The 14102-nt window shown below is 44.2% G+C and overlaps 1 protein-coding gene across 2 annotated transcripts; it reads left to right on the plus strand.

The window, feature by feature from the left end:
- The first annotated feature begins 3681 nt into the window (after positions 1-3681).
- SYP (synaptophysin) lies at positions 3682-12788 on the plus strand. Of its 2 annotated transcripts, XR_008355194.1 has the most exons (8): positions 3682-3815; positions 5210-5275; positions 8625-8749; positions 8979-9177; positions 9589-9783; positions 10551-10845; positions 11703-12405; positions 12548-12788. XR_008355194.1 is itself a non-coding variant. In XM_053473037.1 (7 exons), the coding sequence occupies exons 1-6, from the start codon at positions 3798-3800 to the stop codon at positions 10839-10841; spliced, it is 894 nt and encodes a 297-aa protein (XP_053329012.1). In that variant the 5' UTR covers positions 3682-3797; the 3' UTR covers positions 10842-10845; positions 11703-12788. The 2 variants fall into 2 exon arrangements, 1 of the variants encoding a protein (XP_053329012.1); XM_053473037.1 differs by having other exon boundaries at positions 11703-12788.
- Positions 12789-14102: the final 1314 nt, after the last annotated feature.

The raw sequence follows: 14102 nt of genomic DNA on the forward strand, positions 1-14102 counted from the left end.
AAAAGTTTGGTGCTTTTTTAAAGCACTTTTTTCTTTAAAAAAACACCAAAAAAACATGCTGCCACTCTGTCCCCAACCCCCCCCGAGATACGCTACCACTGTCCTCCCTCCCCGAGATACGCTACCACTGTCCTCCCTCCCCGACATACGCTGGCACTGTCCTCCCTCCCCGAGATATGCTACCACTGCCCTCCCTCCCCGAGATATGCTACCACTGTCCCCCCTCCCCGAGATACGCTGGCACTGTCCTCCCTCCCCGAGATACGCTGGCACTGTCCCCCCTCCCCGAGATACGCTGGCACTGTCCCCCCTCCCCGAGATACGCTGGCACTGTCCTCCCTCCCCGAGATACGCTGGCACTGTCCCCCCTCCCCGAGATACGCTGGCACTGTCCCCCCTCCCCGAGATACGCTGGCACTGTCCCCCCTCCCCGAGATACGCTGGCACTGTCCTCCTCTGCCCCCCCGGACTTACCGGAGCAGACTCCCGGGTGTCTTGCGGGGCCGGCGGGGGACATCTACGCAATACAACTTCCGGTGCCGGCACCGGAAGTTGTATTGCGTAGATGTCCCCCGCCGACCCCATAAGACACCCGGGAGTCTGCTCCGGTAAGTCCGGGGGGGGGATGCAGAGGTAAAACGCATCCGCACGATGCGCTTAGACAACCTCCCGTGCCGGCACCCCCCCCGTGGGAAGTGCTGGCAGGGGAGGCTGTCTGAGCGTATCGGGGAGTAGGATGCAGGTCCCCTGCACCGCTGCGGGGGATCTGTATCCTAACCCCGCTGCCTGCATGCAGTCCCGGGCGCTAGACCCCGAATATAGGCCGCACCCCCACTTTAAAGACTTAAAGTGGGGGGAAAAAGTGCGGCCTATATTCGAGCCAATACGGTATATTTTATTCTATTACACAGCAGATATGAGTCAGTAAGGAGACTTGCACAAGATGTTGAAGCTGCAGCCTTCCACGTCTTGCTATTAGGCCAATAAAAGTATCGTCTTTACCCGAGACTTTCCTGTTTTACCAATAAGGATCTTAGGTTTCCGATCCTAATAGATTTCCTTTGAAGGGAAACTCTAACGACCTCTACAGAGGTTACGAGCCGAGAAGGATGAGACTGAGCCAAGTATTCATTTATAAATGAGCCGTCTTTAAGATGTGCTTCAGACACTAAACACAGCCAGGGGCACACACAATGTGCACAACGTTGGCCATGAGAAAGTGCCGTACATCATATCGGACCTGACAGACCAGTCAACGATAGTGAATTTTGGCACAGTTGTGGCCGTGTCACACTTTAGGACTACAGCCAACCTATATTATGAATTCAAGATCATCAATCTATCCCTGAGGCATACCTGGAAACTCTCAGGGTTTTTGCCCCAACATCAGGGTCTCTGGGTAAGGGGCAGATTCTCAGGGTAACACAGTCTTGACTCTTTCCTATTCTACACTGCTGTGATCGTATATAAGACTCCCAATGAGCATACCTGGGAACTCTCTGGGTTTGACCCGGAGACCTCTGGGTGAAGCACCGCTTGTCTAGGTCAACACCCGAATCCTCCAGGTCGCGGGAGCAGGGTCTTGGCACACCCCGCTCCCCGCCCATTTCCCCTTTTAATGGGGGTGTTTCCTGTGATATCAGCGGGAATGCCTGCCGACATCAGCAGGAATGCCCGCCAACGTCAACAGGACCACCAGCCAACGTCAACAGGACCGTCAGCCAACGCCAACTGGACCGCCAGCCAACGTCAACGGGACCGCCCACTGCCATCAGTGGGCAGTCCTGGCCGTGTGCCGTAAGGGTAGGCTCCAGGTAGCCGGAGCTAATAAGTTCCCAGGTATGCCAATGAGTGTGGTTGATATGCCTACTTGAATACAGGTGACTCTATTAGGTGTATCTTTTAATAATGATAAGTCAAGGTTTCTATGCCGACAGGTGTGACAGCCATTTTGTTAACACATATTAGTAAGTCGCTACACAGAATCTTCCCAGTGGGCTATTAGAGGGTTAATATTTCAGGAGTCTCAGGGTCCGCTCGTTTGGAATGTTCCTAAAAAACTGCAAAATCAGATCAAGTCTAAATAAGATTTTCAATAAAGCCTGTTTCATGATTTTCCCATTTGCCACCATGAAGCTGTTATCAGGGGGTAATTAAAACCCCCTTTAAGGTTAAAAGGTCTCCATATCCGCCCTCTCTATAATGCAGAGAAGACTTGGGTGTCCAGATGAACTAACCCTCAGTCAAGTGGTCATTTTGGGGGGTTTTCAGGGCCTGGTGTCTTAAATCTGGATGATTTTTTTGGATTTAGAAATCTATCTTTTAATCAAATTTTATAATTTGATAACTGTCTAATTATAATTTTTATATTTTGCCAATAAAATTAAAATAATCCCAGTTTACCATATATGTTAATATAGAAACAATAACAGTAGAAAAGTGAATGGATGTTTTTTTATTCAAATAACCTTAATGAAACCAATATGTGATTTTAATATATAGTATTTCCCTCATGCCTCAACCAAATACATGGACCCTAAAAAGACAGCCAAGCTGGCAGCTGTTATTCAAGTGACGTCACAGGAACCATTTTGCGATTTTAAAAACACAGAAATCCACATTGTTTATATAGCATGCTTTTGCGTGGTCATTCTTCTTCGTCTGAACCAGCACTTTATCACCTTCCCACTCATTAATCGACCTTCATTATCACCCTTTGTTGCCATGGCAAAGAAACCGCATCAGCCGCCCTGACGTAAGATGGCGGCCGTTTTATTTATAGAGCCGGAAGTAAGGCCTAATATAACGTTCGCGACAATCGTGGTGAGGTTAGAACAAGACGAAGTTCTCGCCAAAGAACCAGCCAGCGCCTTTCCCTATGTCGAGAATACATCCCGCAATTATCCAGAGCAAAGCTGTCAGGGACCCTAAAATGGCGGGCGCCGCTCTAATCAGCTGTCGCCGTTCTCTCTGGTTTCTATGGTAACAGAGAAACTACGACACCAGCGGCCATATTTGTAATGGGCAAGTGGAAACCTCATTGAAGCAGTTCGTCAGAAGACTAACAAAGGAATGTAAAATGTATTCATTTAAAGCAAATAGTAAACAGGTCCTGTAATCCGTGTTTTATTTTTATCCAGAATTGTATCATACAGCTAGACTTCCAGAAAAAAATGGAAGTGTGAAAAATTCATGTCTCACATTTGAATGACCTTTCCTTAATGTACATCCCACTGGTTATATCGATTTTATTATTAGGTTTGCAGTAAACGATGCAGCTTCAATCTGGATGGGGTAGCTCCCTACTTCTTTGTCAGTCCTAAAGAGAAGAAACCAAAACACATGGAAAAACACACTGAAATACAATGACGTCATCTCATAGTAACGTCTAGCATACGGTCCTTTTTTTTTACAAAATGACAATTGATCTTGAAAACTGAGTAAAATACTGCTCTTCTCTATATAAAAAACCAACTCGCTGAGACACCAGCCCACACAAAGTTGTGGGATGTGATTTGGGGTCTGAGTGGGTCAGTGATGACGTCAATGCTCTTTAAGGGTCTCCCCTACCTGGCCTTATGCGAGTACTGCCCTCAGTGAAGATGGAGACTTCCTACGTCAGCAGCGCGTCATGTGACCAGAGCGCCCCCTGTCCGCTGCTGCCATTGGCTTGCGCTGTTCCAGCTGTTCTAGAGACTCTGCGCCCCATCCGCCGCATTTCAGCACCGTCTCCAGGCTGCTGCAGATAAAGCGCGCTCCCCCCTCTGCGCTGCGCGATTCACCAGCATCCTGCAGACATGGACGTGGTCAACCAGGTGGGAGACGGGAAGAATGCGGGGCGAGGGGGGCAAAAACACCGGGAATGGGGTATTAGGAGAAAGGGTGGGAAGCGAGAGAGGGATAGAGGAGAAGAGAGAAAAGGGAGCAGATGGAAGCAATGGGAGGATATGGAGAGAGGGAAAAAATGATAGGGAGGAGGGGTAGAGATGGGATGAAGGAGGTGAAGGAGATAGAGGGCAGAAAGAGGGGGATGTGTGGAAAATGGAATCTGGTCAATTACATAGATGCTTATTAATGTAAATATATATATATATATATATATATATACACAAACACATATATATATATATATATATACACAAACACATATATATATACACAAACACACACATATATATATATATATACACAAACACACATATATATATATATACATAAACACATATATATATATATATATATATATACACACACACACATCACACACACACACACATATATATATATATACATACATACATACATATATGTACAGGTTTACATCTACACACATATATTACATTTTTATATATATAGTCGAGCTCATTCCCTCTGGTATATAAATATATATTGATGCACAATCGCTGTTACCAAATAAAGCCCAGATATGGAGACATTTGGCGCAGGTTATCTTTGCTTGTTTAATAATATAGTGATATGTAATGGCTTTAATCGTATTTTTCTTGTATGTTACATTGTAATCATTGCTCTTTTTTTCTGGAACGGATGAATATGGATTGCTGGTTATTATTTTGTAAGATAGAAGGTTGTGTGTCTGTGCAGTCTGTTGTGTATGGGTTGTGTGTTAATGTGTCTCTGATCAATCTGTTGTGTGTTAATGTCGCTGTGCAATCTGTTGTGTATGGGTTGTGTGTTGATGTATTTCCAGTCCGTTTTGGATGGGTTGTGTGCTGTGTTGTAAATGGCTTCCTTACAAATGTCTGCCATGCATCATGTAACACGACGCCTTTTAATGACAGTGCACCCTGTGTGAAGGCTGTGTGTCGTTGCACTGACGGTATGTGTGTGTGAAGGCTGTGTGTCATTGCACTGGCGGTATGTGTGTGTGATGGCTGTGTGTTATTTCACTGACAGTGTGTGTGATGGCTGTGTTCTGTTGCACTGACGGCATGTGTGCGTGTGTGATGGCTGTGTTTTGTTGCACTGACCGTATGTGTGTGTGTGATGCTTGCCTGGTGATGTGGACACACAGAAGGAGAGGGATGTGTGTTGATGTGTGGTAATGTGCGTTGATGTGCGGTGATGGAGAAGGTTGTGTGGGGAGATGAGAGATCAGCACCATGGACAGATCCCCAGCCCCTCCTGCCATGACTTTCCACACAGAGCCCGCAGTGATCTCATTACCTGTATTTCCCCTTCTGTCGTGCAGCTGGTTGCCGGGGGGCAGTTCCGTATAGTGAAGGAGCCCCTGGGATTTATCAAAGTCCTGGAATGGGTGAGTTCTTGGTCTTTTACATTTATAATTGTATCTCATTTTTCTACCATAGCATATGGGGAGGGGGGGTCACACCTGGCTCTAATGCCATTTATTCCATCAAAGCATACGAGGAGAGGCCATCATATATAATAAAAAAATAAAAATCAGAGCTTATTTTTTTATATTTTATTATTATTATTATTATATTTTCTTTACATAGTGCTAGCTCAAGCTTACAATCTAAAGACATTTTTTATGCCTGTTTTACATAATATGATGTTTTCAGACAGCAGACATATCAGCCATTTGTATGAGTTCTGGAGCTGTTATCTACTAGACAAACCCCCCTGACTCCTTATCATGCCTCCTTGTGGTGAACAATAGAATGTCTCAATCTTAATCACCAAGTTGGACATTAGTCTATGGAGGTACAGACTTCATTAGCACTGCCATAAAGCATCAGCTCGGTGTGGTGTTTGAGCAATGAAACTCCAAAAATATCACATGACTAACAACAATGGCGGCCTTCAGGTTTTACTGTAAACCGCGCTGGGGGGGAGTATTACTGTATACAGCGCTGGGGGGTATTACTGGATACAGTGCTGGGGGTTATTACTGTATACAGCACTGGGGGGGTTATTGCTGTATACAGCACTGGGGGGGGGTTATTACTGTATACAGCGCTAGGAGATATTACTGTATACAGCGCTGGGGGATCTTACTGTATACAGCAGTGTATTGCATGGCCAAAATCGATATATATATATATATATATATATTTATACACAATATATATATTCCATGTGAGTTCCTTTTTAAATAAAGCAGGAGTGGGAACATGTATAAACAACTTACTGCGATGATATGGATTGTGACTCTCATAACACTCAGCCAGCCCATTGTGTGAGAATCAACAGGCATTCCATGTCAACTAGAATGCAAACAGGTTTCATGTCCCTGCATGGGAAGTGGTAAAATGTATATATCACTTTGTATTATATCGTTTAGTAGTAGTGTACATATTTATGGTACACATTTATGGTACACATTTATGGTACACATTTATGGTACACATTTGGCCTCTATGGGCTTTTTTCTAGGTGCCACAACCCACAAAAACCAAACCTCTACTGATCTTCTCATAGAGCTTCTCTTGTTTAGTATCTTATGGTCACAATGTCCAGGAGGGGAGAATGTGTACAGACACGCTACAGAGTTATGACATCACATAATATTTTAACGATGTCACGAGAGCCCCCTTGTTTCTATGGACACTACCAGAGGGAGCAGAGGGGTTGTTGCTACAACTTAAATATGAGGACAATTATCAAAGCTAAAAGACTAGGGCTGTCAGATTAGGTCAATCTGACAATATATAGCTATTTCCTAGTTGGGAGCTACAACCCCCTATGGATGCTACCTAAGCATCATGGGAATTGTAGTCCTGCAGAGATACCTGCTAGCCACATTACATTTATTTCTATACTGTAGCGCTGTTACAATAGGGGACAGTGAAAATGTGTAAAAAAAAAAGACAATATAAACTGACAATAATATTAGCACGCATTAAAGCACACTGTAGGAGAAGAGGGTCCTGCTCTTGTGAGCTTACAATCAATTAGCCAAACCTGATTTACAGGCTATATCAATCTGTACTTCCACAGCTACCCGGGGCACAGGTCCTCCGCACCTAGGGTCTGCGAAGCCTCCTATTAAGATACATTCCTATAACTATCGATATTAAGTATAACAAACCATAGTCTTGCCCTCTGGCTATATGTTCCCCGTTTAATATTCGGTATACAGTATATATACATTGTTTCTGTCCCCAGACTTGTGTATTCTCACACCCGGCTCTACTCTGTAATCCTCTTTATTTTGTGCCATCGCCGAGGCTCTAAAAATACCCTCCAGTCTCTGTGGAGATGCGGGAGGTCACAATCCTGCTCGGGATTATCGCCAAGATAAAGCCAGCCTAGCCTGCCTTACACGGGGAGGGAGAGACGCCACACACGTCTATTCTGTGCTTTCTTTACCTGCTCCATGTCACGTGAGCTTAACAACCGCTGATGACCTACTTTATGGTTATGACCGGCCAAGAACCTGAACCCCCCATAAAACACTCATGTCTTGGCTGGTCCTTGGAGGAAAATCCATGAAACCGTCTACCATTTTGTATGGTCTACCAGGATTTTAATGATGCACCTTGTAGCGCACGCTCAGCTATCCTCCATTATCTCAGCCTCCCACTCCGGTGATGCGCCTACTCCAAAAAAAGCCATCTTCACTCCTGGTGTAGGGAGTGGGATCATCTCCTACGACGGGCTCGTTTTCTCTTCCAGATTGTGCTCTATGCTATAGGATGGTTAGTAAACAGGAGCCCCGCATATCTTACACCCACTCCCCTTCAACATTTGGCAGAAGAACGAGGCATATTGCATCCTCCTGCCTGCCTGACTTTATATCGCTTTCCATGTTTTGTTTTCCTACATTCAGATCTCTTGGAATTGGGTTAACGCTCCATAATGTGAGCTAACAGTAGTTTTATTTCATCGCTGTGAGTATCAAAAGGACCTTCCAGTAGCTTTAAGGCAGGAGTGCACAACTCTAGTCCCCAAGAGCCTCAGACGGCTCATATTACTGGAAGTCCCACCTTGAGCACAGGTATCTCAATAAAAAAAGACCACTAACCTGCTTGTTTTCAGGCAGGAATGCCCAGAATTGCCGGTCTATTTGTGGACCTCGAGGACTGGAGTTGTGCAGCTCTAGGGCTTTTGTTTTAATAATTCACGGCAAACGGCCAGGAATATCTTCTCAGAACTAAAATAAAATATTAAATAAGGCGATAATTGATTAGCTGTTTCCTACGACAGCCTACAAACCCCTCATTCACATGATTTCATTCTATGCTTTGCTTCTATCCATTTTCGATACTACTACTTATTTTTTGATTTCCATTTCTGTTGTGGGACATCTTCAGAAGCATTGTGTTTCTTTCTGGACTCCGTCTTCATCTTCTCCATTAGGTTGTCCCTTTGCAGTTTGAGTCTGGATCCCTCAAAGCTAAATGTTTCTTATATTTTTATCATTATACATTTTATATTTACGTTTCCTTAATCTTGTAGACCTTTGTCTCTTTATGGAACATAGAGTGTCCTTTATAAATACCGTCGCCTCCCATTATTTTCTAAGTCGTCTTATTGTTTTCTACATCACCCTTTTAGTACTTTTCACTGAAACCCTTCCCTTTTTCACTCTGGATCTTACTGGATCTGGAGTATTTCCGGATCACGCTGTATCTCCACGGCTCTCTTTGTTGGCATCGCCCTTTCTCTTTCTAGACCCCCCCTGTCTCTCTGTTTTACAGCTCTTCTCTATCTTTGCCTTCGCAACATGTGGAAGTTATTCTGGACAGTTCAGTCTGAGCATTGAATGTAACAACAAAAACGAAAGCAAGCCGAATATAAAAGTGGACTTTGAATACCCCTTTAAGTGAGTGTCGGCCGTAAACAAGCTTCTCGGTACCTTTCATACTATTTCATACAAGCTAAATCTCTAGTCTTCTATCCCATTATTTCTCTTCTCCTTCTCTCGTCTCTGTCCTCTTCTTTCATGACTGCTTACTGACCTGTCAGTGTTTTAGACTTACTCCTAGTGCTAATGTCCTTTAGACTTACTGTTTGACAACCTCGAATACGATGTCTGATCTTCTTTTCCACAGGCTGCACCAGAAATATTTTGAAGCCCCCACGTGCCAAGGTGGAGCCACTTCCAAGGTCTTCTTAGTTGGAGACTACTCTTCCTCTGCTGAGTTCTTTGTCACAGTGGCTGTCTTCGCCTTCTTGTACTCTCTCGGGGCACTCCTCACATACATATTTCTACAGAACAAATACCGTGAGAACAACAAAGGCCCAATGATCGTAAGATATCCCATATAAACGCCAGGGGAGCGTTGCGTAAGACATCCCACCAGATGTCCATCCTGATCTGTATCTGCAGGTTCTCATGATGTCACTTCCATGACTTTTGTACCTGTGTCTTTGCTTAATTCCCTCTTTACTTTTTATTTAAACCTTTGTGGTTCAATCAAAATTCGCTCATCTTTTTTTGACATTGTTTTCTTCTCACACTGTTTGATTTCTTCTTGTCGTCTTAGTCTTTATCCTCTCGACTCTCTGTTTTTCTTGTATTACCATCTCTACTTTTTTCTCCGTATCTTTATCTCCCATTTTCACTCTATTGCTCCTCTTACCCCGTCTCTTTCCGTCTTCAGATCCGCTCCCCATCTCACGCTTTATCCCTTTCTCTCCTCCTCTCGTGTGCCGTTATAGGACTGCATAGTGACAGCTGTTTTCACGTTCCTTTGGCTGGTCAGTTCCAGCGCTTGGGCCAAAGGCTTGTCGGATATCAAGTTGGCAACTGACCCTGAGATGATCATCAAGAACCAGATCCCACCGTTCGAGAAGGGCGAAGGAAAGTGTCAGGAACTGAGCGACCCAGTTATGTCTGGGCTTAACACCTCTGTGGTGAGTAATAAATAGTTCTGGCCTCTGAAGTGTTAGCTCTTGATCACATTCTTTTAAACATTATTGCCACCATGTGGTCACGAGGAGTATTTGGGATACATGGTATCCCGGAACTTGTCACAGGTGGATATGTAGCCCTTCTGTGGTCATTTTGATTATTGCAGTGCTTCTTTTGTCACATATAGGTGAATTTAATGTATTGAAAGTCTATGATTTGGGGAAATCTCATGAAATGTGCAGAAGATGAGAAAAAGGAAAAAGCAAATTTGATTGTTTTCCCCTGCTTACATATTCTTACAAAGTTAATAGATAATGAGTTGCATCTAATATGCACATAGACGAGAATGATAGTAAACACATGGGGTCTTTGGAGTAATGGTAATAAAAAGGCCAGGACCCCTTTTTAATTTTAATTGTGGTTAGAACTTTTTTGTTATTAAATGTAAATTTTAGCATAACATAAAGTGACATTTTCACTCATTATGTTTTTAACAGTCTATTAATTGAGTGACTTGAATCTAGAGTTGGCAGATTTCAAATTGGACACCTTGGAATGGAATATATAAAAAGAAGTCTATGGATTCCAGAGGATTCATACATACGGAGATTATTTCAATGTACTGTTGTTCGCACCCAAGCAAACCTTGACTGGTTGGAGAGGGGTCGGGCAAAAGGGTTCTAGGTAGCGATCATGACGTTTAGTAGTTATTGCACTGTGATTACAGCTGTTCTATGCCGGTCCCTTACGTTAAGTTTGTCTCCTGTAGGCCTTCGGGTTTTTGAACTGTGTCATCTGGCTGGGGAACATTTGGTTTGTGTTCAAAGAGACAGGATGGTCAACTCCATTTATGAAGTACCCACCACCAGCGCAAGAGAAGCAGCCGGCGCCTGACAGCTACACCCAGGCCCAGGGCTACGGCCAACAAGATACCTACGCACAGCAAGGTGGCTACCAACCCGACTATTATGGCCAGCAAGCTGATTATAATCAGCAGGGGTACACCCAGGCGGGATATACCCAACAAGCCGCCCCCACCTCCTTTTCCAACCAGATGTGAGCTGGTGAGTATATTCCCGACCAGACCCATTACTAAATGTACATATTAAGCACTCAACCCTAATGGAGCCTGCGCAAGACAAACCTGGGTCTGACAGTCTGACGGCTCCCCACCTCCTGGGACCATCCCAAGTACAACTTAAAACCCAAATGCTTGTTGAGTTCCGCGACGGCTCAGCTCAGTGCCATGTTCTTACTGGATAAACTTTAAATACCAAATTCCCCTTTATTTCATTTTATCGTTTATGTATTTATCTCCCCCTCCACCTGTTCTTTCTCTATCCTGTCTTTTCTACCATTCATTCTGCTTTCTCTCTATGCCCCCTTTTCTTCTATCCTGCATCGCTTTCCATCCCTTCTCTCTTGTTTGCGGTCTTCCTTTCTCCTTACTTATTTTCTTTTCCAATCCCCCTTTTTTATATACCTCCCACTCACTCATTCCCCAACAAGTCTCCTTACATTCCCACGCTTTCCCATGGTGACACTCTCCTTAAAGTCTCTTCCCTTCCTTAGATTATTCCTTCATCCATCCCATCTTTCTTCTCACTTGTGCCTTGACAATACCTCCCCATGAATATTTTATCTTCCTTTCCGTCTTCATTCATATTAGAGCTAGATGAGCTGGCCATAGTGTAGCGTTCATGCATGTGCCAACTTATTGATCCAAGCTGACAAAAAGTCCCTTTCAGGGCCAGAAGGTCCTCTTCTGACCCAAAATCAAGGTCTAGCCAGGCATTAGTCTTGTCCTGTGTCATTTCCTCCTCTCTATCCTCTGTCCATTCACATTTTATGCCTCCGTTCATCCCTATTATGTCTACCTATTCCTTCCTCGTAATGTTTTTCCCTTCCTTCTTTCCTACAGGCGTCTCCAGAGCTGACCAGTGAGCTTCAGGTTGTAATGTTCTGATGTGCAGTGCTGCAGCCCAGCTGCCCTGAGCGAAATTCCATGGGAGAATGTTGTGTCCGTGATGTTTATATAATATACTATAATATATATATATATATTTAAAAATATATATCTGTACCAAAACACAGGAAAACCCCATCTCATTCTATCAGAGACTGTCTTCCTGCAGAGCATTGCTGTTTAACCCTCTCCGTGCCGCCATCCTGCAGAGCATCGCTGTGTCACCCTTTTTTTTTTTTTCTTCTGACCGAGTCATGGAGAACAATTACCAAAGTATCAGCTTTTTCTGAACGGAGAAAGGGATACTGAACATTATTACGGCCATTGATGAGTAGACGTACTATTGTCATAAAGTGATTTGTAGGATAACCAGGCTCTCGGACAGGAAAGGGTGTTTTGTACGTATGTTTCTTTATACTTTAAAGGGAATATTCCCCTGTAGCACAGAGTTCTGAAGCTTTTTCTAGTTAGTTCTGTATTTCCTTTAGAGATCCGTGATCTGTCTGCAGTTTGCAATGCATTGTAGGACCCCGTTGCGTAAAAAGGGATGGATCGGGGGCTTGTGTTTAGGGAAATGCTGTCATGCGCCCATGTGAGGTTTGGGTGGGTCGTGATGGCACAGGCTGGGTTATGCCATAGCAGCTCGGGTGCTGAATAGGTGAGAAACAGAATATATCCGGGGTGTCCAACCTGCGGCCCTTCAGCTGCTGCAGGACTACATCTCCCATCCTCCTCAGCCAGCCCCTTAGCTGAAAGAGCATTATGGGAGATGTAGTCCCGCAGCAGCTGGAGGGCCGCAGGTTGGACACCCCTGGAATATATGTATATGGAAGCAGGGGTAATTAGCCCCACATGCACTGCTGGGCACTGACTGCCCTTCTTACCCCCTTACTTAACCCTATTACTGCCAGCTTCTCATGTGCACCCCGTCACCCCCTAAATCACCCATGCCTGGTACCCCATTGTGCTGTATATCGTGTTTGTGACACTGAAGTTGCGTGTTGTAATCCTGGACTGGAAATAAAGACAGGCTGGAAAAGATGATGTGTTTTACTTGGTAATTTTACAAACTCCCTAAAAGGGGCTCACACAATCGCGGGGTTTTCCATACAGATGAAACACGTGGTGGCATTTAGAGAAATGGGACAAATAAAGGAAAATAAAATGTTTGCATTCTCGTCAAAAAGTGTAGTGCTAGACAGGGCACTTCATACATAAAAAATCTTCCACCATAGCTTATAAGTATATATACCGTATATATGAAGAAGGACAAATTATCAGCATTCAGATCCATACCTACAACGTCACACATTTAATACATATGAGGCTTTAGTAATGTACTTCGGCCGACGCTCACGTGCCACACCAAGCCGCCCCATGAAAGGTGAGACAAGAAGGACAAACACCCGTCGGGTTCCCTAACATTTCGGCAGTTACCCTTCTCAAGGGACATTTTGCCATTTTTATACCCCATGGGTGTTTCCCCTTCTTGTGTTTTCCCCCATGCTTTAGGTATTTGTACCTGTTGCTGTATGTTTTGTATACAGGCGTGTTGATATCATTGGATCCAATATATATATAATGTATTGAAGTGCAGAATTTTATTTGTTTTATCATACTAGAGTGCAATTGATGATTCCTATAAGTGGAACCTTTAAGGGATGGCTGAGAAAAGTAGTCAGGAAGAGGGGATGGACTTTCTTCTACTTCCACCGAGTGGAGCAGCGTGACCTCTTTACTCCAAACAGGGTTAAAGCAATAACCAGGGACCCTATTTCTAGATTATTTTTTTATACATTGTGTTCAAAAGTGGGGTCTTGGGCATATGTGTTACTTAGAATAATGGCTCTTTGGTGGGTTTTCATGGTGGAGGTGCTGTCAGTATTTCTTCTTTCTATGGATAGTTCCATAAGCTTTACCTTGAATACTGGTATATGTGAATGGATGCCACCTCCAATAATATCCCAAAGACATCATACGATCACTAAACTGGGCAAATGAATGCCGCAGAAGCCCAGAACAGTAATTTGGGTAATGAATAAAATAATATATGTTACTATGTGTGGATAAAAAAGAACGACTCTCCCGCGTGTCTCCTGCGTGTCTCCCGCGTGTCTCCCGCGTGTCTCCCGCGTGTCTCCCGCGTGTCTCCCGTGGACTGCAGCGGCGTCTCTAATGGACAGCAGGACCTTTTTGTTGGACGTTTTTAATTTTTAGCTGGCTCTTTTCGATGCGTTAAGCCAGTCACCCCCTGACCCCGTGCTTCTCCACGTCCCAGCGATTAGTTAATCATAACAAGCCCCTGGAGACTGATCTACAGAAAAAAAGAAGGACCCCCCCCCCATCACACCTCCC

Source organism: Spea bombifrons, chromosome 8 (genome assembly GCF_027358695.1).
Source record: "Spea bombifrons isolate aSpeBom1 chromosome 8, aSpeBom1.2.pri, whole genome shotgun sequence".
Lineage (NCBI taxonomy): Eukaryota > Metazoa > Chordata > Amphibia > Anura > Pelobatidae > Spea > Spea bombifrons.

Excerpts from the sequence above, each read along its gene's own strand:
- SYP (XM_053473037.1), top strand. Across the intron at positions 8,750-8,978 it reads GACTTTGAATACCCCTTTAA|GCTGCACCAGAAATATTTTG; the intron begins GTGAGTGTCGGC and ends TCTTTTCCACAG. Across the intron at positions 9,178-9,588 it reads ACAACAAAGGCCCAATGATC|GACTGCATAGTGACAGCTGT; the intron begins GTAAGATATCCC and ends GTGCCGTTATAG.